Raw genomic sequence first — 26,402 nt, forward strand, 5'->3', positions numbered from 1 at the left:
CTCATCTCTTGAATTGAAAAGAGTCAATCTCATAGAAACAGTAGAATGGTGAGTGTCAGGGGCTGGGGGAAACGGGACCATGGGGGTCAAAGCAGACAAACTTTCAGTTACAAGATGAATAAGTCCAGGGATTTAACATCCAGCATGGTGCCTATAGTTACTCAAACTGTACTGTATACTTGAAATTTTCCCAGGGAGTCAACCTTAAATGTTCTCACCACGCACACACAAAGTATGCAAGGTGATGGATGTGGTAATTAGCTTGATGGAGGTGCTCATTCCACAATGTATATGTATACCGAGTCATCATGTTGTACACCTTAAATACATACAATTTCTCTTTGTCAATTATACCTCAGTAAACCTAAGGAGGAAAAAAAAAAAAAATAAAGCTGAGTTGCAGTTTGAAAAGCCGACCTTAGGTCCCCCACCTGGCACTTCTGATGTCCAGAATGATTCCTCCAGCAGCAAGGCTGGATTTGCCCTGCACCTGGATAAGTAGTCTTTCTCCCATCCTCTCACTCCCGGTCCCTGGAACAGACTCTCATAAAACAGCAGTATCTAAGCCTTAGCCTCCAGCTCTGGGGACCCAGGATAAGACAAACCTCCTCGACACAAAAGTCATCAAAACTCTCTCCCGGATCCCGGCTGCCGTTCCCCTAAGGATGTGACAAGCGCACCTTCTCCTTCCTCCTCCGCCTCTCTGCCACCCGGTCCCCCGAACTCCGGATGGCATTTGTCCCAGAATGCTGCTGCCATTCCTTTCTTCACCCGGCCGCCTCTGCCTGCCTTTGGTCACAAAGACCAGAGCAAAGATGTCTTTTTTGGAAGCAGTTTCTTTGAGGTCTCTTGCTGTGTAGCATTGCTCCTGGCTATCCCAGAATCTCCTGAGCCCGAGATAAAACCGTTCTCTTCCCAGAGCTCATGACCTCTCATTCTCTTGGGGCAGTCTCTAAACAGTGTTCTCTGGCACAAGCAGACACCGTCTGTGCTCACTCCCTTGCCCAGTGCCCCAGGCATCCTGGCAGCCAGCTTGTCTGGCATCATATGAAAATGACCCCTTGCTTCTGTCCCCACACTCCACGGTGGGCACTGATGTCTCAAACAGGGCTTGGACCCTTAGTCCAGCCTCCAGAGCTTCTCTCTGCCACCATCCAAGGCGTCATAACCGAGGAGGCTATTAAGGGTCCTGGCTCTGGAGTTAGATGTGGGTTCGAATACCAACCCCACCCACTTAACTAGTTGGTCATACTAACCCCACAGTTGATGGTCAAGCGAGAAAATACATGTGAGCACCTGGCAACAGTAAGCTCTGGCTGGATGAGTATTAACCATGGCTGAGACCTCATAGGGTTGTCTTGGCACAGATCATGAGATGTCCCTTAATTCCTCCCCCTTCCTCAGTCACAGAACTCCAGGGCTAAGCTGGGCACATATGGCTAAAGCACGGCTACTTCCAAAGTCCCCTAACCCTGGCTGTGGCCACGGGACTGAGACCTAGCCATGAGGCCATATGGCGCATATGGTGTGTAATGTTCGGGAGATATGCTAAACCTGGCCTTCCTCCTCCTCCAACCCGCCCCCCCCCACCCCGCATCCCCAGCTGAAGGGCAGATGTAATGACTGCACCGCCTGTGGTCAGCTTAAACCACGAAGCAAGACTGCAGATGAACACTAAACGCAGTGAGTCACCCAGGGGAGCGGAGCCCCAGGGGTCAACCCAACACTGACAGCTCCAGAGGGTGTCAGCGGGAAAGAGCACACACTTCCCTCTTGTCTCAATTACGGTTAGTGGGGGCTTTTCTTCAACAGCCGGACCTGATTCATACAGCGTGAGAATCATTAACTAAGATGGTCATGTGACAGCTTGACACGGGGCATGGGGGCTGCCCAACGGTTCCCACGATGGGCATCTTTATTATTACCCTTTACCCTCATGTCACCTGTCTTAGGTCAGCTGTCCATCCTAGGAGCTGCCCTGCTCCACACCGAGCTGCCGCCTGACCTCCAGGCCCCAGAGAGAGCCCACCTGAGACCCCGATGTCCCCATCACCCTCCTCCCACCTCGGTCTGGTCCATCCACAGGCACTACCAAGCCCAGAAACCCCAACTTGGGAGCACCCCTGGGGAGACCCTGCAGAGAGCGGGGAGCAGCAGGAGGTGGAAGGAACATGTGGCAAACAGTCACCATACCTGGAGCTGCCTCGTTGCCAGGAGGGAAGAGAGAAAAGGAGAGAGAGAACAGGTCAGTGGCCAGATGAGCGGTAAGGTCCCACACAGATGGTGCTTCTTGGAGGGACTTTGCCCTGAAGCTGGGGTTCCAATCCTTAGTCCTCTCTTATTTCTTCCCTGCCTCCCACCCCCAGAATCCCCACATGTAGCCTAAACCCCTTTGGTGGGTTAGTGTTTGTGGATCCATACCAGTGAGGGTGGGGGATGAAGCCTTTTGAATTTGTTGCAAAGAGTGGGGGCAGGGAGGGGAGTGAGGCAGGAGTCCCAGGGCGGTATTCCAATGGCAGTTCTTTTTTGACCACTAGGGGGGCCGTTTCCACCGTCCAGGGCTGGGGGGTGGGAGCTTCCTGGGGGCCAAGGGTTGGTGCTGGGGGCTGGGGGGCGGCGGGTCTCACCTTCCAGATACTCGCCTCCTTGCCGTACACCACCGCCATGTTGCTGGCCTTGCCATCTTTGATGAGCTGCTTCTCTGTCTCGTTAAGCTCCTCGGACACGAAGCCCATGAAGGAGTTGTCCGGGGTGTGAGCTGCAGCCAGACCACGAGGTCAGGAAGGGGCATGCCCTGGTTTACCCAGACTGGCCCCATCGGAGGGGACACCCGTTTGGCGGGGAAGTGGAAGGGGGCTAGGAGGTAAGGGGTGCGGTTTTGGTTGGGCGCTGGGGAGAGCATCCATCCGTCGGGGCCCCGGCCCCCTTCCGCGGCATCTCTCACTGCCTCCCCACTCTCTCTCCACGCAGACCTGTGCTCACAGGGCCCTTCTGAGAGGTCTTTCCTGACCCCAGCCCCTCTCCGTCTCCTTTCCCTCCTTTATCTTTTGCCCCAGAACTCACTGATCAGACACGACAGTACATAGTGATTTGTTCGTGTGTTACTGTCCGAATCTAAGAGGGCAGGAGCTGTCTGTGTCCCAGGCCCCTGGGAGCGCCTGGGCCGGCTGGTTCACGCATGCGCGGACCCATCTTCGCGTTCACACCTGCAAGCTTCTGCCCCTGCCCTTCGCTTAAGCGCCCACTGCCCTTTTCCACGATGAGAAAACCGTGTTCCGCTTCAGGGCCCCACTCGCACGTCACCTCCTCTCCTCCCAGGAGCCTTCTCTGGGATCTGAGTGCCCTCCCTTTGCGGGCCTGTCCGCCTTGCTTAAGTCTCCGGCAAAGCGCGGATTTGCACCCTGACTCGCTTCCCAGAACCCAGAGCACCAGGGGCAGGATGTGCGTTTCAGCTGCGGCTCGAGTTCCTCTGCCACGCTCCAGGCATGTCACTGATTAGCTCTGTCTGCCGCGGCCGGCTAAAGGAGTGGGCACAGGTGCCATCCATCTGCAAGGACCACGGTCTCCCTCTTTCATGCAAAGGACCTCGAGCAGAATGCCTATGGAACCGAATTACACCTACTCTACCTTCCCGGTGGGAGAGGTTGCATGCGCGAAATAGGGTGTCAGCAGCCATATGGCCTTGATTTCCCAGAACAACCCTGAGGCCAAACACCCCCTTTCTTCATTTCAGATGCACGTTTTACACATTTTAGCATTTCTGTAATTGGGATATACTTTTTTTTTTCTTTTGGCCGTGCCACTCGGCATGTGGCATCTTGGTTCCCCCACCAGGGATCGAAGTCGCGAACCCTGAGGTGGAAGCACAGAGTCTTAACCCCTGGACTGCCAGGGGAGTCCTGGGATGTATATTTTAATTCAAATGTGTAGATTTAACATAGTATGTCTACCCAACCCCCTCAATACCCACAAAATTCTTAATCAATATCTGGTGCATCTTAGAAGAGGTGGTGGTTTTCTATCCAGAAAGCTCATGGATACTTGAGTGTGAAAATCTGACCATTATAAGGACAAGTCTTTGCTGGCTGCAAAACAAAATTATCTCCTCTCTGGGCTTCCCTGGTGGCTCAGCTAGTAAATAATCCACTTGCAATGCCGAAACCCCAGTTTGATCCCTGGCTAGGGAAGACCCCCTGGAGAAAGGATAGGCTACCCACTCCAATATTCTTGGGCTTCCCTGATGGCTCAGATGGTAAAGAATCCACCTAAATGCAGGAGACCTGGGTTTGATCCCTGGGTTAGGGGAGATCCCCTGGAGGAGGGCATGGCAACTCACTCCAGTATTCTTGCCTGGAGAATCCCCATGGACTGTAGCCCGCTAGGCTGTCCATTGTCCATGGGGTCGCAAAGAGTCAGGCACAACTGAGCGATTAAGCGCACACTAGGGTTTCAGAGGCTTGGGGGTGGGGGTGGGGAGAGGGAGGGGCTGGAGGCCAGGAGTTGTTTCTGTGATGCTCAGAGCTCAGGAAGCTCTCCTGTCTCAGGAGGCTCTGCCCAGGCCGGGGAGAAGCCCCAGGAGGGCAGACAGACTCTTCTCCCTGATTCACTTTGCCTCCCCAGCCCCACCCTCGCCTCTGTACTTACTCTCTGGCTCCAGCTGGGGCTGCAACCAGGCCTCCCTCCTGCTCACCACTTTCTCCCATTTTCAAGAAAATCTCATTTTGCCAACTCCATGAGAAGTGACAGGTTTAGAAAAATTAGCTAAACTAGTAGACATGGGACAGGGAAGCACTGCAACCAATTAAAATAACAGGGACCATGGAAAAGAGCTCCTGGGGCAGGGCAAGGTGGGGGGAGGCAGCCAGCCTCCCAGTGGCTCTTTGGGTAAATCAACCAGCTAGATTGGAAAGAGGTCTGCTCATGAATTCCTTCCTGGACTTAGGATGTCATTAAGACAGGCAAGTCTGTGTTTCTTTCTCTCTCTCTTTAATTTATTCAATCAATTAACATTTTCTGAAGACCTCAATAGGCTCCAGGGAAATAAAGCTAAATCAGTCAGTGGCTCCTTTTTGAGTGTTTCCTAAGCTATCAGTGGAAATAAATGTATAAGCAAATAACTCATATTTCAATATATGCTTTAACAGAATTAGGTTTAAGAGTTATAAACACATTCTGCCTGAAATAGATAAGGTGATTAGTGAAAGTGCTGGTAAAAAGAAGAGACATTAAAAAAAAAAGAGAGAGAGAGAGACATTTGACATGGGGTTTTGGAGGATGAGTAGGAGTTTGCCCTGGTTGGGGAACTAAGATCCCGCAAGCAAAGCACAAGCGACATGGCATGACAACAACAACAACCAAAAAAGTCTTCATGACATTTCCTAGCTCAGGAACATGCAGTGACTCTCAAATTACCATATCCAATATAAACTTAGGAATCGTTGCTAAAGAGCCACCTCTCTGCTTCCAGATCCTGTGTTTTTCCTCTCTGCTGTCACATACGCTATTTCTACAGTCCAGAGCATCACCACCACTGCCCACCCATCCCACTCCAATCTCTCGGCTGGGAGCACATTGCCACCAGATGACCTGTTAGGACAGTCACTCTTCTCATGGAGAAGCCTCATGCAGCCCTGCAATGGGCCCCGGGGAGGGAGTCTGGCACCCACAAAACCATGTGACTTCAGACAGGACATTCTACCTCTCTGGGCCTCAGTTTCCTCATCTGGGCTCCAAGGAAACATCCCACCTTCCCAGTCAAGCCACTAGTGGTGGTTTGGTCACTCAGTCGTGTCCAGCTCTTGTGACCTCATGGACTGCAGTTTGCCAGACTCCTTTAACCATGGGATTTTCCAGGCAAGAATACTGGAGTGGGTTGCCATTTCCTTCTACAAATCAAGCTTGTGTATTATTCAAAAATCTCATCTACCTCTAATGCAGCCTAGAACCTGAAGAGTAACACAAAAGAAGTCACTAAACACCCAGAAGGGATGCAGTCACTTGACGGACTGAGTAAAGATCAGCTACTTTACTTATAAGCAAATTCCTCGGGACCCTGCCTGGAACCAAAGTCACTCTTAACTTAGAGACAATCCTGATGAGGATGCTTTGTCTGACTTTCTGACCCACAGCCTTCAAAGAGCCGCCAATTAGGTGTGCAAGATGCCGGGGAGGCAGATAGCCTAACAACGATTAAAAGTGACAGCTGACAGCCTCCCAACTAGGAGAAAAAGCACCACATCACACAGCGACAGGACAAGGGGCCACTTGGCAGGGGACGCAGCTCTGCACAGCTCCGCTGGCCCCGCAGGGCAGGCTCCATGCCAGAGAGATAGAGCGTTGACCCCGAGTTGTCAAGAAAAGGTTAAATTATTTTCAGCATGCTGCATGGAAGAGGGGAGGTCAGTGTGTACACATTTTAAAGCCTCATTAAAAAATCTCGAAAGCTCAGCTCAAATGGCCTCCCTTGCCTGAAGCGGCTCCAGCCCCCACCCACGGCCTGACTTCTCATCATCCCCAGTGTTGGAGCCTCCTGGAACACCTGCATTTCCAGAACCTTCTGTTCTTTCCATGTCCATCTTCACTACATCTGTTTCCGCTGCTTAGAAAGCCTCTCTGTGCTGCCCCTCACCACTCATTAGGTCTCCATCACTTTGGAATGCCTCTGGAAGGCCACAGAATCCTCTTTGGTCTGAAACCCTGTGCTCAGCTGCTCTCTGAGGGCAACCTGTGGTCCAGGAGGACAAAGGCTGCATCCTCCAGGTGTTGAAAAGGCCACCATGCCGCCCCACCCCCACCCCAGGCCGCCCCTCCCCCTCCACACACCACCAGAGGCTTCCTTTGTGGTTCACACCTTTGCTGAGAGGGGATTGAGGCTTTCTTAGCCAAGGCCGATGGCTGGATGCATCCCTCTCCTCACACAGGCTCCGAAAGAAAGGAGAGGAAGGAATGGGACCTGCCTTCTCCCCACCCCTTGGAGAGGCCCCACCCAGCCCGCCCCACCCCGTGTGGTGGCTGGACACTCACGGAACATGGTCATGAACTGCTTGGGGTTGAGGTTCCAGTAGCCCCAGTTGGTCCGGTAGCCATGCAGCGTGGCGTATTCTTCATGGTTGTATGCAGGTTCAGTTCCAAAGGTGTCGATGACCCGAATGCGGCACCTGCCCCCACCCCGCCCCCCAGGAACCCGGGTCACCAATCTCCCGGTGTCTCCCTGGGCTGGGGTGGCCCCAGCCATGGGCTCTGGAACCCAAAGGTGGCTGGTCAGGGTAATGCAATGTGTGGTCAGGGCTTGGGCTCAGACACTAGCTGGCTGTGTGAACACAGGCAAGTGCCTTAACCTCTCTGGGTCAGCTTTCCCATCAGTCAAAGGGGGATAACAACCACCAAATCATCTCAGAGCCTTGTGTGAACCATGGACCACTAACTCAGAAACTATTAGTTTTTACAGCTGCCCCAAGGGAGACTAGAAGGGGAGGCCCTTCCTGGATGCGGGCCCTCCCCCTTGCCCAGGATTCACCTGCACCATTTGCACTTTCGTGGGCAGGGAGTCTCCAGCCCCTCTGCTTAGGAGCCTGACACCCCCAGGAAGTGCCTGGCCTCTCTGGGCTTAGATGCAGAAGAGAAGGGCCCCAGGGAACCAGCTACGGCGTGCCTCAAAGTCTCCTCTGCAAGAATGGCTACTGCAGGTGGGCCTCCCAGCCGATGGGGGCTCTGTCCCACCCTGAGGCCAGAGCCCAGAACCTCTCCCTGCATCTTGGCCACCCCAGGAGTGGGCACCTAAAGAAAACCGCTGAGGCTCAGATGCCCCTCCAAGGCACTCCCCAACCCAGAGTCCTTCCAGGTGACCCAGCAGTGTCCGGACTGCTGCGGTTAGCACTCCTCCCCGCCCCAGAGAAGGGGCAGGGTTGGGAGGAGGAGGCCCCGAGTGCACGGAGAACATGCATTAATAATAAAAGCAATAACGCTGCCTGTCCCTTTTTTTCCTAATAAAATCATGTGGGATAGTCAATGAGGCTGGAGCACACGTAATAAATAGCAGGGCTCTCTGTGCTAAATTAAACCCCATATCCTGCTGGCTGCAGAGAGATGGAGCGATGGCATTGGCCTTCCTCCCACCCAAGAGGGGACCGGACGGGGGAGGGGTGGGGAGGGCGTTGCTAGGTCCTCACACGCAGGGGTCATGCCTGATCCTGTGCCATCTTCCCTCCACCACTCCCTGCTGTTCCTCTGCCCTCTCCAGCGGGGTCAGCCCTGACCTCATGCCCGCCGCCCCCCAGCCTGCCCAGCAGCAGAGAGGCCCTGGAGTGCCTGGCTGTGGTTTATTAATTGTCATCCAAGTCAGCCCTAGCCAGGAGGCAGAGCTGTCCGGGAAGGAAGGTAGGTGGTGGGGGGCATGGGAGGTGAGCCTTCGCTCCACCCTGGAACCCGGGACAGTGCAACCCCACCTTGGGGAACAGTGGGCAGTCGCCACCCTCCCGCTGCCCTCTCACCGGTACTTCCTGAAGGAGAGTCCCATGTGCTGCCTCATCTGCTGCAAGCCGTGGTAGTCGGTGTAGATGAGGTCGAACGGCAGGGGCATGGTGAGCGGGCAGTTCCCCCGGCCTGGCGGCACCCCTAAGTTACTGAGAGAAGAACCCTTCAGAGTCTGAGCCCTAAGAGGGACCCACAGACCCACTTTCCCATCCAGCCTTGTGTTTGGGGGATCTGGACCTCACCCTGGTTCCTACAGCCCAGAATAAAATGGGGAGGTGGGGACACTGTAAAGGAAAGTAAGGTCTGTGCATGAATCCTGGCTGACTCTTGTAGAGGAAGCCAACAGGGCCGCCATGTACAGTTGCACAGGTTTTTCACTGCACAAGAGCCTCCAACGAGGGGCAAATGGAACGGAGATCCGGCCTGGGCTACCTTGCCAAGCCTGCGCCTGGCCTGGGCTACATGCCAGAATGAAGGGAACCTTCTGTTCATTTGTACAAACCTGATCCCCACAGAGCTGTGTCCACCCAGAGGGGGTGTGGACACTCACAAAGTACCATGAACACCAGTCGAGACCCTCAGCGCAGCTTCAGCATTTGTTTGGAGCTGAAGGGCCCCCAACCCCAAGTCCCAGAAGATACAATCCTGCTCTGCTGACTGGTTCCTGGCCACGGAGAAGCCCAGCCCTGGCCCACTGGGGGACCCTGCCTGCTGGGTCACTTAGTTGCACGATTTCCTCTGGGACAGGGCTGCCTCTGGTAACTCAGTTCAGAGTCTCTGGGTCATCACACTGGAGCCTGGAGGACATGGCCTCCCTTCTCCCAGGTCCACCTCCCTGTAGACAGGCTTAGAGGCCCCTGCCCGGCCCCCACAGTGCCAGCATGAACTTTGTCCTGCTCACCCCTGCCCACCCTCCAGGAGCCCCTGCTAAGCCTGCCTACACACCCCCTACAAGGATGATGGGGTTTTTAGATCAGTGACTCAGTAAGTCTGTACTGAGTGGCTGAGCCTGGCAGGGAGTAGTGTCGGCCCCCAGGGAAGCCCTCCTTTTCGGGGGGGCCCCCAGCAACCTCTCACATCCTGCTGATTCCTGCCTCCCTTGGGTTCATGGTCCAGATGCTGGAAGGCATCCGTGAGAGCCCCCTCCCAGTGAGTCCCTGCAGGGATCCACCCGGCAAAAGGGCCACGATTATCATCTGTTCCCTGGGTCACATCTCGAGCTCCTTGAGACAATTAAAGCAGGCGGAACAGTGGCACCTGGACGCCTCTGCACTCTCCTGCTCACACTCAGCAGCACACCAACAGAGGCTCTGGATGCACCGTCCCCCAGAGCAAACTGCCCTAGCGCAGCCTTTTCAGCGACGTTTATGACAACCTGATGACAAAGCCATGATGGAACGATGTCAAGGGGAGCTTTGGGAGACGAGGATCAAGGTGTCAGGGGTTGGCCTGTGCCAGCAGAGAAGGGCAACAAGACAGAGGGGGGTTTCTCTGTACCGCTCCCCACCAGCCAGTGCACCCCAGCCTCACTCAGCTTCCCCACACCAGCGCCCCAAGTGTGAGAACCTTTGCTGCTAAGTGGGCACTGTGTGTGTCTGTTAGTTGCTCAGTCATGTCCGACTCTTTGCGACCCCACGGACTGCAGCCCACCAGGCTCCTCTGTCCATGGAATTCTCCAGGCAAGAATACTGGAGTGCAAAAATCTTATAACCATTTTCTCCCCATTTCTCTTGTGTGTGTGTGTGAATATGCCATAGTTTATTCATTCAGTGGAAAGGCATATGGATTGTTTTCTGATTTTTGCTCCTGTTGCCCATTGTTGATATAAATATCCTTATACATACACCTCCTGATGTACATGTGCAAGAATTTTGGGGGATATATAATCAGAAATAAAAATTCTGAAGCTCTCAAGTATTTATCTAGGAGTAATTGTTAAATTTAATAGATAATACTCAACTATTTTGCACAGTAGTTTCTTATCTTTAAACTTAAAACAGGCAAAGCTCCCCCACTCCCCACCCATCCAATCTCCAGTGATCCCTCTATCCAACCAGATGACCATAGGCAGGATTCTCAAAGCCAGGACTTCTAAGGCAGGGCCCGCCTCTTCTGCTTTTTTGTTGAAATACTCAGAAAGCAAAGAAGAAATACTTCAGCTTTTTTGTTGAAGTCCTCAGAAAGCCTAGACCTCAGAGGTCTGGAGCTATCACAGGAAGCAGCGCCCATAACCTGGAGACTTTATGAAATATCTGGTGGTATTTTTTAAGTGTCAAGCAGGTTTTATATTCTACTCTGTGGGATCCTGTTTTCTTTCAAGGATGGCTGTCTCTCACACACACACCCCCACACTCCTCCAGTCAGATGGAGCATCATTGTTGTCCTGGGTTATAGAAGCTCTGGGTTGAGGACAGACCCTGGTCCCCCTCCCCACTGCCTCCACTCCATTGAGAACCACAAATAGAAAGACAAAGTGATGACGCCTCTTGCAGAAGTGAGGGAGGGGGTGGCTGCTCCTCCCTCATGGAATCTGGGTCTGGGAAAAATGAAGACGATTCTGAAAATATAACCCGTAGGTGGGTCTAGTTGCTGCTACCTGCACCAGTCACATGATTTCCCCACACTGCCTTTCTGGCTGGTTACCAGGCAACGTGTTGTCCCTCTGTAGCCATGAGTGGTACCACAAAGTCATGGGCCCCAGCCACACCCCTGGCCCCAGCCCCAGCCCCAGCCCCAGACACAGGGCCACTGGGAGGCCCGATGAACAAGTCATGGTCCTCTCCTGGGAGGATGACTCCACACCGATGTTCTAGAGCCTCTATCATCATCTCCCTCAACTTCGTGGCTACCATTCTGAACACAGCCTCCATTCTACAGGCTTTCAACTCATTACCTTTCGTCTGGACAGCTACCCTATGAGATCAGACCCATTCCTAACCTGCTCCCCTCTTTACAGATTAAGAAACAGGTTTAGTAATTTACCCAGGATCACAGAGCCAGGGAGGAGTAGAGCTGGGATTGGGACCCAGGCAGTAGGCTCCAGCCCCCACGCTCCCACTGGCCGAGCTCTCCTTTCTCCCCAGACTCACCGGGCACCAGGCAGTACAGCGGTGCGTCCTCAGTCCACAGCGACATCCCGAAATTGGAGCTGCGGGCTGCCAGCAGAGATCGGCCCCAGTCCCAGTTTTGTTGCTAACCTTGGAGGAATCATAGCGTCTAGGAATTTCATCTTTTTCATCAGCAAAAGACAAAAAATGCCTACCTCACCAGGTTCCTGATAAGATCGAGTGAGGCAAGGAGAGTGAAAGTCCCACTGATTGTTATGACTTCAATCATCAGTTTCACCTTCTGAATTGCCAAGTCTGGAAATTCCTGACTCCCACCCCAACATACACATACCCCTCACCTAAGGCCCCAGTCGTTTTCAGCTAGAATCTGGAAATCATTTCCTCTCCCTTCCACCTCCCTCTAGTCTTGCCTGACTCTTTTATGGAGAGATGTTTCCACAGTGTCAACCTGGTCAGTCACTCCTGGTTGCATCTGATCCTTCTCAGAGCCTTCTTACCTCCTGCTCCTTGACTCAAACCTTGCTTCCTCCTCCAGGAGGGCTTCCCTGGTAGCTCAGCTGGTAAAGAACCTGCCTGCAATGCGGGAGACCCTGGTTTGATTCCTGGGTTGGGAAGATCCCCTGGAGAAGGGAAAGGCTGCCCACTCTAGTATTCCAGCCTGGAGAATTCCATGGACAGTCCATGGGGTTGCAAAGAGTCGGACAGGACTGAGCGACTTTCACTTTCCTCCTCCAGGAAGCCTTCCTTGGCCCTCTGAACAGAGTGAGACGCCCTTCTCCTTTGATACCCTTACCCCAGCATCCCACTGTCCTCCCTACCATCCTTCTGCACTGCCTTGAGTCACCTCCTCACTTGGGCACCCCTCCCCCCAGGGCAGGGCTAGATTACCTTTGAAAGCACAGAGCTGGGACAGGATCTGACCCAATAAGTATCGTGTTCATGAATGAATTAACAAAGCAATGAAGCCGGTGAACCCCCCAGGAAGAACTGGTTTAAAGGTTGAAAATACGGTCAAGAAAAGCATGTTAGGAGAGAAGGGGCGGGTGAGCAAGAGGAGCCCAGGGCTCATGTAGGCATCTCCAAGGGTTATCAAGACCTCCTGGTCTGAACTGGACACAAGTGGCCCCACGGGTCCCCAGAGGACATCATGGCAGGAAGAAGAGGAGGAGAGACAAATCAGCCCAGAGACAGCAGGTCCCCTTCCCAGGGGGAGTTAACGAGGAGCCCCACCATCCCCGCAGCCACAGAAAACAAAGATTTTCAGTTTACAGTGACTGCATTGGAGATGCGTCTGCAGTTTCCTCATTACTCTCATCAGGAGGCATCTGAGCTCATCCAGAGAAGAGCTGAGAGGGTCAGTCGAGGGGAGAGGGGGCTATGGTTTTATCACTTGTAATTTAAATTCACTTTTATGGGCAATTTTATGCTAAGTGGTTGGTTGGAGCAGCAACATGAATTGAAAAACACTCTCCTGACAACCTTCAGCCAAAGGTGCCCAGGGAGGCTCAGTTGTACAATTCCACCTTACACGCTGACTCCTTAAAAGTCCTCTGTCCAGACGGTCCCGTAATTCCAACATTAAGTTCATTTCTCTTCCGACTCTTACCCAGAGCTGCGTCAGGAGGGGCTCGGGAAGCCTCCCCACCCCCACGGCACTGTTGAGATGGGGACAAGCAGCATCTCAGCACGAAGGGGCTTCAGACGCACCCACCTAGCAGCCCCTGTCCTCCCGCCCACGGCCACCCCCAGCACTTGGGAAGTTTCCGTGGAATTGCCAATCTGGGCAGTTGGAATGAATTTCTAAGTGTTCTCAGGCCGCCTGAGTGGGAGTCTCAATGCAGACGAAGGGGATGGGGGAGGGGTGATCTAGGGACATGGTCCTTGTATCGGTCACCCAGTCATCTGGTCCGTGTTCCCAACCCAGGCTAATCCACCCATGAAAGCTAACCTGGGGGGGGGGGGTGGTGATGGGGAGTCTGGGTTTCATGGGGACAATTGCAGTCTGGGAAGATGAAAGAGCTTTGGAGGTGGATGGTGGTGACGGTTGTACAACTGTGTGAATGTATCTAATGTCACTGAACTGCACGTGGTTAAGATGGGTAAACTTTATATGTATGTTACAAAAATTTTTCTAAAAACCCCAAATCAGATTGTTCACACAATGTCCATGTACAGCCCCACAAACACATACCCAGCACTATCTCTCCCAGAGGCACCCCTACCCCATCTTCTACAGGGCCCCCTACAATGGAAGTAAATGTTAGTCGCTCAGTCATTTTCAATTCTTGGCAACCCCATGGACTATAGCCAGCCAGGCTCCTCTGTCCATGGGATTTCCCAGGCAAGAGTACTGGAGTGGGTTGTCATTTCCTTTTCCAGGGTATCTTCCTGACCCAGGAATCAAACCCATGTCGCCTGCATTGCAGGTAGATTCTTTACCAACTGAGACACCAGGGAAGCACCCTCCCCCACAACAATGGAGAGGGTCAGCAAATAGGCAGAGCAAGATGTATTAGCCACTCTTGGCCAAAAGATCAAAAGATGGTGGGACTTCCCCAGTGGTGCAGAGACTCTGTGCTCCCAATGCAGGGCACTGGGCTTAATCCCTGGTCAGGGGACTAGAACCCACATGCCCCAACAAAAATCAGACAGTCCAAGTGAAACGAAGACCCAGTGCAGTCAAATAAATAAATATTTTTAAAAAGATAAAAGATCCAAAGGTAGGTTACAAGAAGGTGGAGAAGAAAAAATACAACCCATGCCCAATAGGAGAAAAAAACAACAACAACAACTCTCAGCTAGGAATCAAAATGCTGAGTTCTATGCATATAAATGTTTAAAAGAGATGAGGGATAGAGCTAACCTTTATCTGTAAGTTTTGAATTTATATTGTTTCTTCCCATGTACCAAAAAAGAAAAAAGTGCCAAGTTCTAACAGTGAAGAGGATCCCTGGGTGTGAGCTCCAGCACGAATTTGCTGGGCTGCCTTGCACAGACGTAGAAGGGCTCCTGTGTGCTCCCATTCTGTGACCAGGACAAATCTCCACGGCCCCTCCAAGGCTAAAAACTCTTTGGGTTTATGTCTCCCTGTGCTTGGTCTGTGGCTGGAAATAAGCTCTCCAGGTAGCGCTCAAATTCTGGAACAGACTATTCTCTCTGTCTTCTCTGTGTGGGAAGGACCTAATTAAAAAGCATCCTTACAAAGTGCTCAAAGATCTTTGCCTTCAAGAGCTAAGAGAACAGGGGAACTTCAGCTTCCCTGGATCCATCTCATTACTCGGAGCACCTGGCTGGGCAACCCAGGACCCCTGTCTCCTCCGGGGTCCGCTAGCCCTCTGATGCCATCGGGTGCCCATCCCCCGAGCACTATGGCATTGACCTTGTCTCTCTCCCAAGGTCCATTGTTAAAGCACCTGCCGCCTCCTCCCCAGAACACAAGGAACACAAAGAAGCAAACGCAGAAAGTTAACTGGGCATCTAACGAGCTGCTGTAGAAGGCTGGTTAGCATCACTAACGAGGAAGGAATTAAATTCTCCTGCCAGGTTTCCTCTCTTGCCCAGCGTGAGCTGACCTTCCTGAGCGCGACAAAAGTAGCCTTATGATGCCCTCATGATGGGTCCACCCACAGCTTCTGTCTCCTGACAAGACAGTGCCCTCGGAGGGTCAGGGATCACAGCTAAAGAGAATGGCCAGGTCCCCATTGGAGTCAGGGCTCAGAGGAAGCAGGAATTCAAAGGAAAAGCAGATCAGAGCTGACTCCAGCCACGCCTCAGCCAAAGCCCAAAGGAAGTACAAGCAGGAGGATGCTGAAAGGGAACTGGGCGGCCTACATCGGGCCTGTGGTCCAAAGCCAACACTTTCTTCCCCAGCGTTCCTTCCTAGTAAGCAAACTCAGGGCTAAGAATAGGGCTGCCACTCCCAGGAGAAGTGGATGAAACCACAGACTCATTCCTCCAGCTCCCCCGGGGGCTGCGGTGCCAGGAACGCATCCCTCTGGCTGTCCCCTGCCTCCTTCCCATTTATGTAACCATGCGCGTGAGTGCTGAGCAGGAATCCAGGCTCCTCTCGCCAAGCCAGGCTTTCCGTGAAGGTGGCTCTTAGGCCCAGGTGCAGGTTTGGATCTATTCTGGCTCCTGATGGCCAGGCCGGTCCCAGAGAGGCCGCCTCTTGGCTCTCGGGTGGGGCCTGTCATTGGGATGTTGGTTTTCAGTTTTTCTGGGGATTCTCACGTCCTAGGCGCTCTCGCTGTTCTATGCATGCTGTGTGCTAAGCCGCCTCAGTCATGTCTGACTCTTTGCGACCCTATGGACCATAGCCGGCCAGGCTCCTCTGTCCGTGGGATTCTCCAGGCAAGAATATTAGAGTGGGTTGCCATGCCCTCCTCCAGGGGATCTTCCCAACCCAGGGACCAAACCTGCGTCTCCTGCATCTCCTGCCTTAGCAGGCAGGTTCTTTACCACCAACGCCACCTGGGGAGCCCCTCACTGTTCTATCCAATTCCACAAACCTTTGTGGAGAACCAACTTATAGAGGAAACAAAGATGGGGTGAGACCCTGCTCTTAGCCACACTGGAACAAGTCCTGTGGGGGATGTGGGTTAAAGACACAGCCCTGGGGTGCCAGCCATGAACCATGCAGGGATCTGAGTCCATTCCAGAACAGCCCAGGAAAGAACAGTCTGGTTCCAAGAAAAGTCTTCTCTTTACGGGAGCCCTTTGATGATTTCGGGGAAGTTGGAAGGAGTGTTAGGGGTTATTCATACCATTCTGTCTTCTGCCAGCTTCACCAGGAATAGAAAAGTCCCAGGCCAGCCCTGACCCCGGAGCAGCAGAGTTTTATCCCTCCCGTGGGGGGCACGTCAGTCTCCAGGAAGTTCATCCCACCATCTGCCTCCCTCCTCTCCTGCTGCCATGGGACAAGACCTTCTCCTGGCCAGAATGCCCCCTTCCTTTACAAGAACCCACGGCTCCTACGGTTTGAAGGTATACGGATGCATTCCTCCTCTCCCCCAGGACAAATCCCACCTCCTTACTCTTCCTTCAAAAGCCTGCAGAAGCCAGCCCTCCTCTTCCTTTCTTCTCTGACTCCCCCCAAGTTCTCCCCACCCCACTTGGTTGCATGAACCTTTCTTGAGAACCCGTGATTTCTTTTAAATCGCTCTTCCTTTGCAACCTCCCAGCCCCAATGTGGACCAGACCAGAGCTGGAAAAGGCGCCTTGGCCACTGCATCCATGAAGTCAAGACTTAGGGGACTTGATTAGCAAGAAACAGACTCCCACTCTTTGAGGCTCAGAGCAGCTTGGAGGGGGAGGAGCAGGGAATCGTCTCTCCTGGATCCCTGGGAAGGATGAAGGCTGGGGACCAGGGAGGCTCTGGGCCCCCAGCAGCAGAGGCCCCCCACCTTCTGCGGTGTCCCAGCTGTGCTGAATGGGATCCCACAACACAGATTAAAAGGCCTCCTTGGAACCCAAGGAGAAGGAAGGCAAAAGAAGGGAGAAGCAGGAATTCTCTGGGGGTTCAGTGGTTAGGACTCCTAACTTCCAGTGCAGGGAGCACAGTTGGATCCCTGGTCTGGGAGCTAAGATCCCATAAGCCATGTGGTGTGGCCAAAAACAAACAGAAGAGGGAGGGGATGGAGTATTTTATTGTAAATTAGCCACTTGCCTCTCATGCCTCCTCTAGAAAGAGGTGGAGGAGAAAGAGCCACTGTGTACAGGGTCTGCTAAGTGCCAAGCAGAAGCTGGACATGGCTCTACCTCCCCTGTTCTAATTGAACAATCAAATACTTCAAGCGTCCAGAAAGTTATAGAAAATAGTACAATGACATGATGAATATCTATGCTGCCACTTCCCAGCCTTGTCAAGTCATCAGATTTCTGCCATATTTGGTTCAAGGGTTTTTGTGAAGGGTTAACACATTAGAAGTCCAGGGCAGCCTTCGGGGTGTCCCAGTCTCATCTACTGTCCTCACACCTCCTGCCCCCTCCACCTCACTCCCAGAAGATGCTCATTCCTCCTACATCAAAGATGAAATAAGGACTTCCCTGGTGACACAGTGGTAAGAATCCACTTGCCAATGCAGGGGACACGGGTTCGATCCCTGGTCTGGGAAGATTCCACAGCCTGCGGACCAACTAAGCTGGTGAGCCATAACTACTGAAGCCTGCACCCTGCAACTACTCAGCCTACACGCTGCAACTACGGAAGCCCGTGTGTACTACAGCCCATGCTGTGCAACAGGAGAAGCCACTGAAATGAGAAGCCCAGGCACCGCAACTAGAGTAGCCCCCGCTGGTTGCAATGATGGAAAGCCCACACGCAGCAACGAAGACCCAGAGCAGCCGAAACAAGAGAATGTTCTAAAAGATAAAAAGCATCAGTGGGAAGGCCCCATCCCTGTAACCCCGTTGGCAGCCCCACTACATCCTGCTCTCTTCCCCTTACTCCTGGGGGCCACCCTCTGGGCCATGGTTCACGATAATGTCTTTCTTCCTGGAGCTTCAACCACTCCCTTTTCTGGCTCCTTCACACCAGCATTTAAACATGCTCACAGGGACTTCCTAAAGCTAATCAGTCCTGAATATTCACTGGAAGGACTGATGCTGAAGCTGAAACTCCAATAGTTTGGCCACCTGATGCAAAGAGCTGACTCATTTGAAAAGACCCTGATGCTGGGGAAGATTGAAGGCGGGAAGAGAAGGGGACGACAGAGGAGGAGATGGTTGGGTGGCATCACTGACTCAATGGACATGAGTTTGCGTAAGCTCCGGGAGCTGGTGATGGACAGGGAAGCCTGGCGTACTGCAGTCCATGGGGTCGCAAAGAGTCGGACACGACAGCAGCTGAACTGAACTGAACTGACAGGGACTTCCCTGGTGGTCCACTGGCTAAGACTCTAAGCTCCCACTGCAGGGTGCCTAGGGTTCAGTTCTTGGTTGGGGAACTGGAACCCACATGCCGCAACTAAGTTAGCATGCCACAACCAAGATCCAGTGCAGCCAAATAAATAAATATTAAAAAATATAAAACAACCCTGAGGCCTACCTGGACTGGCTGCTTAGAGGGTTTTCTGGCTACAGCTTGGTCAAGGTGGGCTGAGAACAAAGGACAGGACGTGGTCCCTGCCTTCGTCATTCTCCAGGGACCCTCCCCAGTATTTCCCTTGAACAAACATTGATCAAACAGAAAGGCCAAGAGACCAATTTCCACCAGGGCTGGTGCTTGACAGCTAAGAGTCTCCCCTCCTCGCCCTCCTTATTTAAACATTCTCCTCTCAAGCTTTCATCATTTGCCAGTTAAGTCAACTAATTTTCTACTAAACCCAATTTCACTCATGGAAGGAGGAAGAGCTGAGTCATTTTTCCTCATGCCATGTACTATTAATGATGCTTGAAATTATGCAAATAAAATGGATGAGCACAGCCAATCCTGGGCAGGCGGGAAGGGGAAAGGCTTCGTTTTAAAATGCCCACCGTGGATCTGGACATCCCTGGGGACGTCTCAGATGCAGCCAACGGGGGCTCTGGCTTCGTGTATCCTCCCGCTGCACGTGCAGGGTGTGGGCAGGACTGCTTGACATCCCCAAGCTGCAGTCTGATCAGAGCCCATTGTCCCCACCCGCCGCCACCGCCGCCACTGTCACCCCGGAAACATCTTGCAGAAGCAAAATCAGATGTGGATTCCGTGCAGTGCCCCAAACATCATGCCAGCGCGTCGGTTAATTAAAACATGAAAACACAAGGAGCAGAGAAAAGCGGCTAGTCTGTCCAGCCTCATTGTCGAGTCAGTGACCAAGACATCTGCCGTGAACATCTGTGAATAAACTACAACAAATGTACGGGCAGCATCCTCAGCCTGCTGCCTTCCCCACGTGCGGCGTTTCGCCGGCCCAGGGAGACTTTTCTGCGGCAGAAGCCAGGCTGTGACTCTCAGAATTGGGATTATCTGCACACCCTGCTGACCTATTTTCACATGACCCTGGTGCCTCTTGCATAGAACGGCTCCGCCAGGCTGGGAGACGGGACCCCCAGATGACCCCACCTCCCGCAGAGCCCACGGCAGCGCCATGCCTGTGTTCAGTGGTCTCTCTGCCTGTGACCCCTTTCTAGGCTCAAACGGTCACCATCTTGTTACGGGTTGCCTTGTTGTCCCCCCACCAAACATATGTTGGAGTCCTAACCCCAGAACCTCAGAATGGGACCTTATTTGGAGGTAGGGTTCTTACAAAGGTGACCAAGTTGAAATGAGGTCATTAGTGTAGGTCCTGATCTCATACAACTGGTGTCCTTATATGAAGGGGGCCACTGAACCCAGACCTATGCGCAGAGAGAATGCCACATGCAGAAGAAGGCAAAGATGCAGCTGATGCTTCCACAAGCCAGTGATCACCAAAGATCACCGACGACCAACAGAAGCTCAAAGCCTCCGAACCAATCAACCCTACCAACGCCATGATCTCAGACTCCCAGCATCCGAAAGCGGGAGGCCGCCCACTTCAGTTGTTTAAACCTCCCAGTCTGTGGTACTTCGTTACAGCAACTCTAGCAAACTAAATCACCTCTGTATGTTAATGTCCACTCAAGGAAAGGCCTGCAGGTATGTAGCATTCGGGTGGTCCTGGCAGAGAATGAGTTTGGGGAGCTCATAGGCTAGGCCCAACCAGCAACTGTCACCGGGAAAAAGTGCATCCAGGAAAGGGCATGGCATGAAGTATCGGGCTGACCAAAAAGTTGATTCGGGATTTTCCATAAGATGTTTCAGAAAACCCCCAAGGAATTGTTTGGCCAACCCAATACATTCCAGGTCAGCAGGTTCACACAATGTCCCAGGAGGGGTGCAAGAGGCCCAGCTTCTTGGGCCACCTCTGGGGGGTACCTCCTTGGCCTGCCTCCTCCACTCGGCCCTGCCCTGCAGCCAAGGGGTAACACGGGTGCTTTCAAGTCTGCAAAGGCGGGCTCAGGAGGAATTCACACATCTTCTCACAAATCCTCTAGGGTGCTGAGCCCTCAGCCCAGGCCTGTTCCTCGGTAACTATTCACACACTGCAGTATCCTAACTGCACCGCTATCCCGCTAAACAGACTGGGAGGTGGGGGTGGGGCGTCGAAAAGCCACATCCTCAACTTTTCTATTTCCTAACCATCACTGCTCATTAGATCATAGATCGCCAGGGTGAGCTTTGAAAACTTGATACTCGGCCCCACCCCAGACCAATTAAATGAGAGACACCGAGACACCCAAAGGCCAATAAGTTTCCAAGGCAATTCCACTACAGCCAGGGTTAAGAATTCCTACCTGAAATGAATTTCAACACAGCGGAGGCTGTTAGTTTTATAGACATAACTGTACTATGTCTCCCGGGGAAGGAGGTTTTCTTTTTTTAATTTTTATTCTTTCAGTTGTGTTAAATTGTACCTGGTATCAGATTTAGAAAAAAACCTTCCTGAGACTGTTCCCTCAGGTGGCTAAGCTGTTTACACAATCCTGCCCCATCTGAGCAAGAACATCTGTGGCACCTACACCCCACGGGGAGCCCAGGGCAGAGCTGTCTGGGCACTGCCTCGGGCCTGCCCGCTTAACAAACTGCAAAGTGGAGACGGGGTAACCTCTCAAGAGCTCCTGCTCCAGGGAGTTTCAGCTCTGCATGGGTGACACATTGGTGGGTATGGAAAATATGGATCCTCTGTGGGGTGTGTGTGTGCATGGGGGTGTACCTGTGTGCATGTGAGTGTGCTTGGGTGCATAGATGTGCACAAGTGTGCCATGGGCTGAATATCATACATAGGGGTATGTATATGTCCATGTGCAAGGGTGTGTGTTTGTGTGTGGTGTAGGCATGCCTCTTTACTCAGGGGTGTGCATGCAGGGGTGCGTATACATACAAGGGTGTACCTGTGTGATTGTGCACAGGGGCATGCGTGCATGCATAAGCGTGCACATATGCAGTGAAAGAAATGGCAGCAGGGGCGTATTTCAGGTGTATTTCACAAGGGCCTCACTTTCAGGACCGCCCAAGTGCAGTGACCTCCATCTTCACTGCTCTGGCCCTGTGATGGACATCGGCAACCTCACTGATGACAGGCTCAGCTCCAGCCTGGCCCAGTGAGTGGCCAGAGGAGGAGGAAGTAGTCTGGGCAGGTAAAGACTCAGGGTCGAAGTTGGAAGAGGAGACATCCCGCCAGGGGCTGAGCAGAACAATTGAGTTAAAGCCCTGCCTCTCGGGCTTCCTCGGAGGCTCAGCGGTAAAGAAGCCACCTGCCTGTGCGGGGACATGTGCTCAATCCCTGGTCCGGGAAGACCCCACACACCACAGAGCAACCAAGCCCATGAGCCAGGACTATCGAGCCTGTGTGTCACAACTACTGAGCTCACATGCCGCAGTGATTGAGGCCTGGGCACCCTAGGGCCCATGCTCCACAACAAGAAAAACTTCCACCATGAGAAGCCCATGCACTGCAACGGGAGAGCAGCCCCTGCTCGCTGCAACGAGAGAAAGCCCACGTGCAGCAATGAAGACCCAGCACAGCCAAAACTAAATAATAAAATAAATGAATAAAAGGTTCTTTAAATTCCCGCCTCTTAGGGAGACTTGTCGAATAGCTGCTCTCTCACACAAAGATGGTTCTCTGAGTGTGATGTTGGGCCGTCACAAACTCAGGGAGCCTGCCCATTCCCTGAGGGAGCAGTTAGGAAAGGAAGTTCTCACCTCTCTGGCCCCAGAAGATGCACAGTCAGAAGGGAGGAGTCCAGCTAACGCTGATAAACGTGAATTCATCTAACCTAGAGGTGGAGCCAGGTGTTGGTGGTGTTGACAGAAGGATGCTCCACACTTGCAGGGGACTTGTGTGTGGCAGAGCCTGAGATGCAGGCTCTGGACGGTCCCCATCCCCAGGATTCTTCACACTGCATCTTGGAGTCTCCGGTGACCCGGGGACAAGGGTCCCCAAATCCTTGCTTACTGCTCTGCCTGAGGCAGGTCTGGCTTCCCACAGCACTGGCTGCGCCATCCTAAGTTGTCTGAGATTTCTCTGACTTCCTGCACCTCGGGTCCCTTGTCTCTTTCCTCCTCCTCTTCCCCCGTCCCATCTGAGTTTCCCATAGGAAGCTTTGAGGCCAGGAAGAGATGCCTCTTTGCATCATTTGCAAATGTCAGCTGCTTCTGCAGTGTTCTGCTCCACAGTGTAGATGCGTCTCCCAAGCTCTCTGTTCAGAGGGAGCAGGGGCGGGCACTGCGCGGTGAGCAGCAGTGCGTGCTGGCGGGCAGCAAGAGGGCCCACCCAGCTCTGAAGTGGCCCGCACAATGGGAACAGCTTGTTTGACAACAAAATGCCACAGGGTGAGAGCCAGCGTGGGGGACGTGTGGCTGGTTCCCGCTCCCAACCCTGGGGAGCTAGTTTGACAGTTCAGCACCAGCCTCCGGGACAGCTCCCAGCCTCGCTCATTCCCACTCAGGTGATTCAACCAGAGGAGGCGGAGCTGCTGTTTCCAAGTGGAACCTCCTCCCCCAGAACTCGCTGCTCCTGACCTGGGATGTGTTTCCAAATGCTGCCACAACCATGCAGCCCCTTCGTCAGGCCCTGTCACTTTCTCCCCCTACAAAGCAGACCGTCTCCCACATCCACACTTACACGTGCTGTTCCTCTCTGAAGACACTTTTCATCGTTCCTAAGCCTACTGAAGACAAGCACATCAACTTAAAAGGATGATTCCAGAGGGAGGAATTTCAAGCCATGGTGATGAAAACCTTCAAACTACTAGGTCATTTGGTAGCCTCACAGCACACCCCAGTCTCAGCCTCGTTCTCCCCTGACTCTCTCTGACAACCTGAGTCACTGGCAGACTCTGAGTCACTCATTCTGAGTAGCCGCCCAAGACCAGTGCTCCCTGGGCCCTGTCGACCAAGTATTGTCCATGGCTCGGTCCCCGCCGGCATCCTCCTCTCTCCAACACTTCTCTGCTACGGAGCATCAGCATTTGTGGTCAGGACAAAATGCCCATTAAAAAAAAGAAAAGAGAGAGAAAGACATCTAGAACTAACAGACCATCCAGGTGGTGGTCAGGCTCTAGACAGGAATCACATTTTAGCTTGAAAACCACCTGAAAGTAAGTTCATGGTCCAGTGAAGAAAAGTCAATTTGCAGGCAAACAATTTAGGGGCCTTCCTTAGTTATGTGCTCAGTCATTCAGCCGTGTCCAACTCTTTGTAACCCCTTGGACGGCAGCCCTTCAGGCTCCTCTGTCCATGGGATTTCTCAGGCAAGAATACTGGAGCAGGTTGCTATTTCCTCCTCCATGGGATCTTCCCAACCCAGGGATCCAACCCACAGCTCTTGTGTGTCCTGCATTGCCAGGTACATCCTTAACCACTGAGCCACCTGGGAAGTCTCCTTAGTTAGACCCTGGGACAAATTAGGACAGTCTCATTTCACTGCCAGTGAAAGGAATAGAAATTCACCAAGCACAAAATCTCAAGCCATAAAGAAAATGTTTTGATAACTTTGAATATATTAAAATTAAGTCCTCCTGTTCCTTAAAAAAAGACATAAAGAAATCACAAAGACAAGCCACAAATAAGATTGGGAGATTTTAAAACACATATAACTTACACAGGATTTATACCTATAATATATAAAGAACTCCTATAACTCAATAAGGAAAAGGTAAACAGCAAAGCAGAAAAGTGACAAATGACACAAACAGGCATCTCATCAAGAGGAAATAAAGAGAGCCAAGCATATGATCAGCTGCTCAACCTCATCAGTTGTCAAGGAATGAAAGTTAAGACCATAACAAGATACCACAATACCCCTCCACACCCCCAGTGAGAAAGCCCAATAACACTAAGTGTGGGGAAGAATCGGCCCCCTGGGAACCTACACATGGTAGGACTCAACTGGTGCAGTCACTTAGGAAAACAACTGGCATTTTCTTGTCAGGCTGAATTTTTAGACACCTGGAGTCCCAGCAATTGTGCACCTAAGTCTATACCAAAGAAAAAACTCAGTCTATACCCAAGAGAAACTCTGACCCAGGGATACCCAGTGACATGTCCACCACAGATAGTATCATTCAAAATAACATGAAAAAACACGGGGAAATGTCCACAGATAGGAAAAATTGATGAATAATTGTAGTATAGTCACACAGTGGAATATTATATAGCAGTGAACATGAATGACATAGAGCTACAGGCAGCAACATGGAGGAATCTTGGAAATCTAATAATGAGTGAAGAAAGCAAATCTTCAAGGCTATAATCAGTAGGTAAAAATTTTACAAAGCTCAAATTAAACCAAAATAAAAACTAAATCATATATTGTTTATTGATACATAAAATTGTAAAAACAACAACAACAAAAGAACAAATTTATTTTTTAAAGCAAAAGAATGATAAACACAAAATCCAACTTCCAGGTTTCCTCCAGGGCTGGGTGGTGCCAAGGGGAGAGGGATGGGTGAGAGAAACCCCCAGGTGAACACAAGAGTCCTTGTAATATTCTCATTCTGCAGCTGGGTGGTGGCAGAATCATAGATCACTTCATTCTTGTGCTTTGTGACATATGGTACATATATTTTTGTACATATCAAATATCATATAATAAATATTGATAGATAAAATAAGAAATATCTTACATATTTCTGTATCCCACAAATACAGTGGTTAAAAATGAGCTTAATCATACACACACACACACAATCCCATCCCCTCTAACCACCAGCCTCCCACCTCCAACAGCATCAGAGGGACCCTGGAAAGGCAAGCACTGGAAGAGGTAGGCATCACTGGCCCACCTCCCCATCCTCCAGGCCTTCCTGGCCCCCATGAAGAAGCCCAGCCCCAGAAGAGGACCCCCGAGGCCGCACCAAGTCAGGCAGGACGGGAGCAGCGGGGGCCCTATCTGATGATGTGGCTCAGTTCCACAAACCAGGATCTGTCAGGCCCTGAGCACAAACAACAGGAATCCCCTTAGTCCAAGACGGAGAACATGACACTGTTTGGACAGCACTGAGCAAATACGCTCCCTGGTGCATCCCCCAGAATGACGGGGGCATCAGCACTGAGGACGGGAGGGCGGGAGGCAGACCGAGCAGGTGGAGAAAGCTACGGGGACCATCACCATCTGACAGTGGCTGGGCTCCTGGGGGACAGGCTCCCCTCCCTCCCCTCCCCCGCACTCACCTCTGCAGCTCCTTCAGGGACACTGTGATCCGGAGGCCATGGCCCAGGACATAGAGAGCAGCCAGGATGTCTGCCCACTGCACCATCTCCCCCAGAGGCCCGCCCTTCAGCACCCGCGGGCTGAACACGTCCCCCGACTCCTCCGTCAGGAAGCCGATGTGGACGAGGATCTGGTGGGGTCGGGGGTGGGGGGACACAGAGGGTCAGCTTGGGGGAGCAGCAGCCCTCGGCCCGGCCACCCCCAGGGAGAGCCGGCCAGGGGAAGACATGGTCTCCCTTCCGGCTGTGCTTTCTGGCACCAGAGCACAGCAGAAGGACCAAGAGGCACGGTGACCTCGCTGGAGACACAGGTGAGCAGGACGGTCACATCCTGCCCTCAGGGCGCTTATGTTCCGGATGAAAGAGGCAGACAACAGTAAACACAGACAAGAGAAAATTCATGAAATGACAAGGACTCTGAAAGAAATAAACAGGGCGAATGAGAGTCAGGTAAGTATTTATCGCATGGATGGATGGATGGACAGACAGATGGAGGAACCAATGAGCTGAGGAACTCCCCCAAACAGGCTACATTATTCCCAACATTCCAGGCAAATGACATGACTTTTCTGCCTGACAAGAACAAGACGTCCACAGAATGCAGGACTCCTAAGGGAGAGGGGGTGTCACTCTGCCCCAAACTT

At 52.4% G+C, this 26,402-nt stretch overlaps 1 protein-coding gene across 2 annotated transcripts in view; it reads right to left on the bottom strand.

Annotated features, from left to right (window-relative positions):
• Positions 1-26,402, bottom strand: part of MGAT5B (alpha-1,6-mannosylglycoprotein 6-beta-N-acetylglucosaminyltransferase B) — a 67,475-nt gene that overhangs the window by 14,227 nt on the left and 26,846 nt on the right. Inside the window, exons 8-12 of one of the 2 annotated variants that reach the window (XM_043905407.1) lie at positions 25,720-25,889; positions 8,490-8,621; positions 7,024-7,157; positions 2,628-2,758; positions 2,194-2,199 (exon numbers count right to left, since the gene is read on the bottom strand). In XM_043905407.1, the coding sequence (XP_043761342.1) occupies positions 2,194-2,199; positions 2,628-2,758; positions 7,024-7,157; positions 8,490-8,621; positions 25,720-25,889 (573 nt within the window). The remainder of the gene's footprint in view (positions 1-2,193; positions 2,200-2,627; positions 2,759-7,023; positions 7,158-8,489; positions 8,622-25,719; positions 25,890-26,402) is intronic. The other variant, XM_043905408.1, reaches the window with a different exon arrangement.

The sequence above is a fragment of the Cervus elaphus genome, chromosome 5 (assembly GCF_910594005.1).
Source record: "Cervus elaphus chromosome 5, mCerEla1.1, whole genome shotgun sequence".
NCBI lineage: Eukaryota > Metazoa > Chordata > Mammalia > Artiodactyla > Cervidae > Cervus > Cervus elaphus.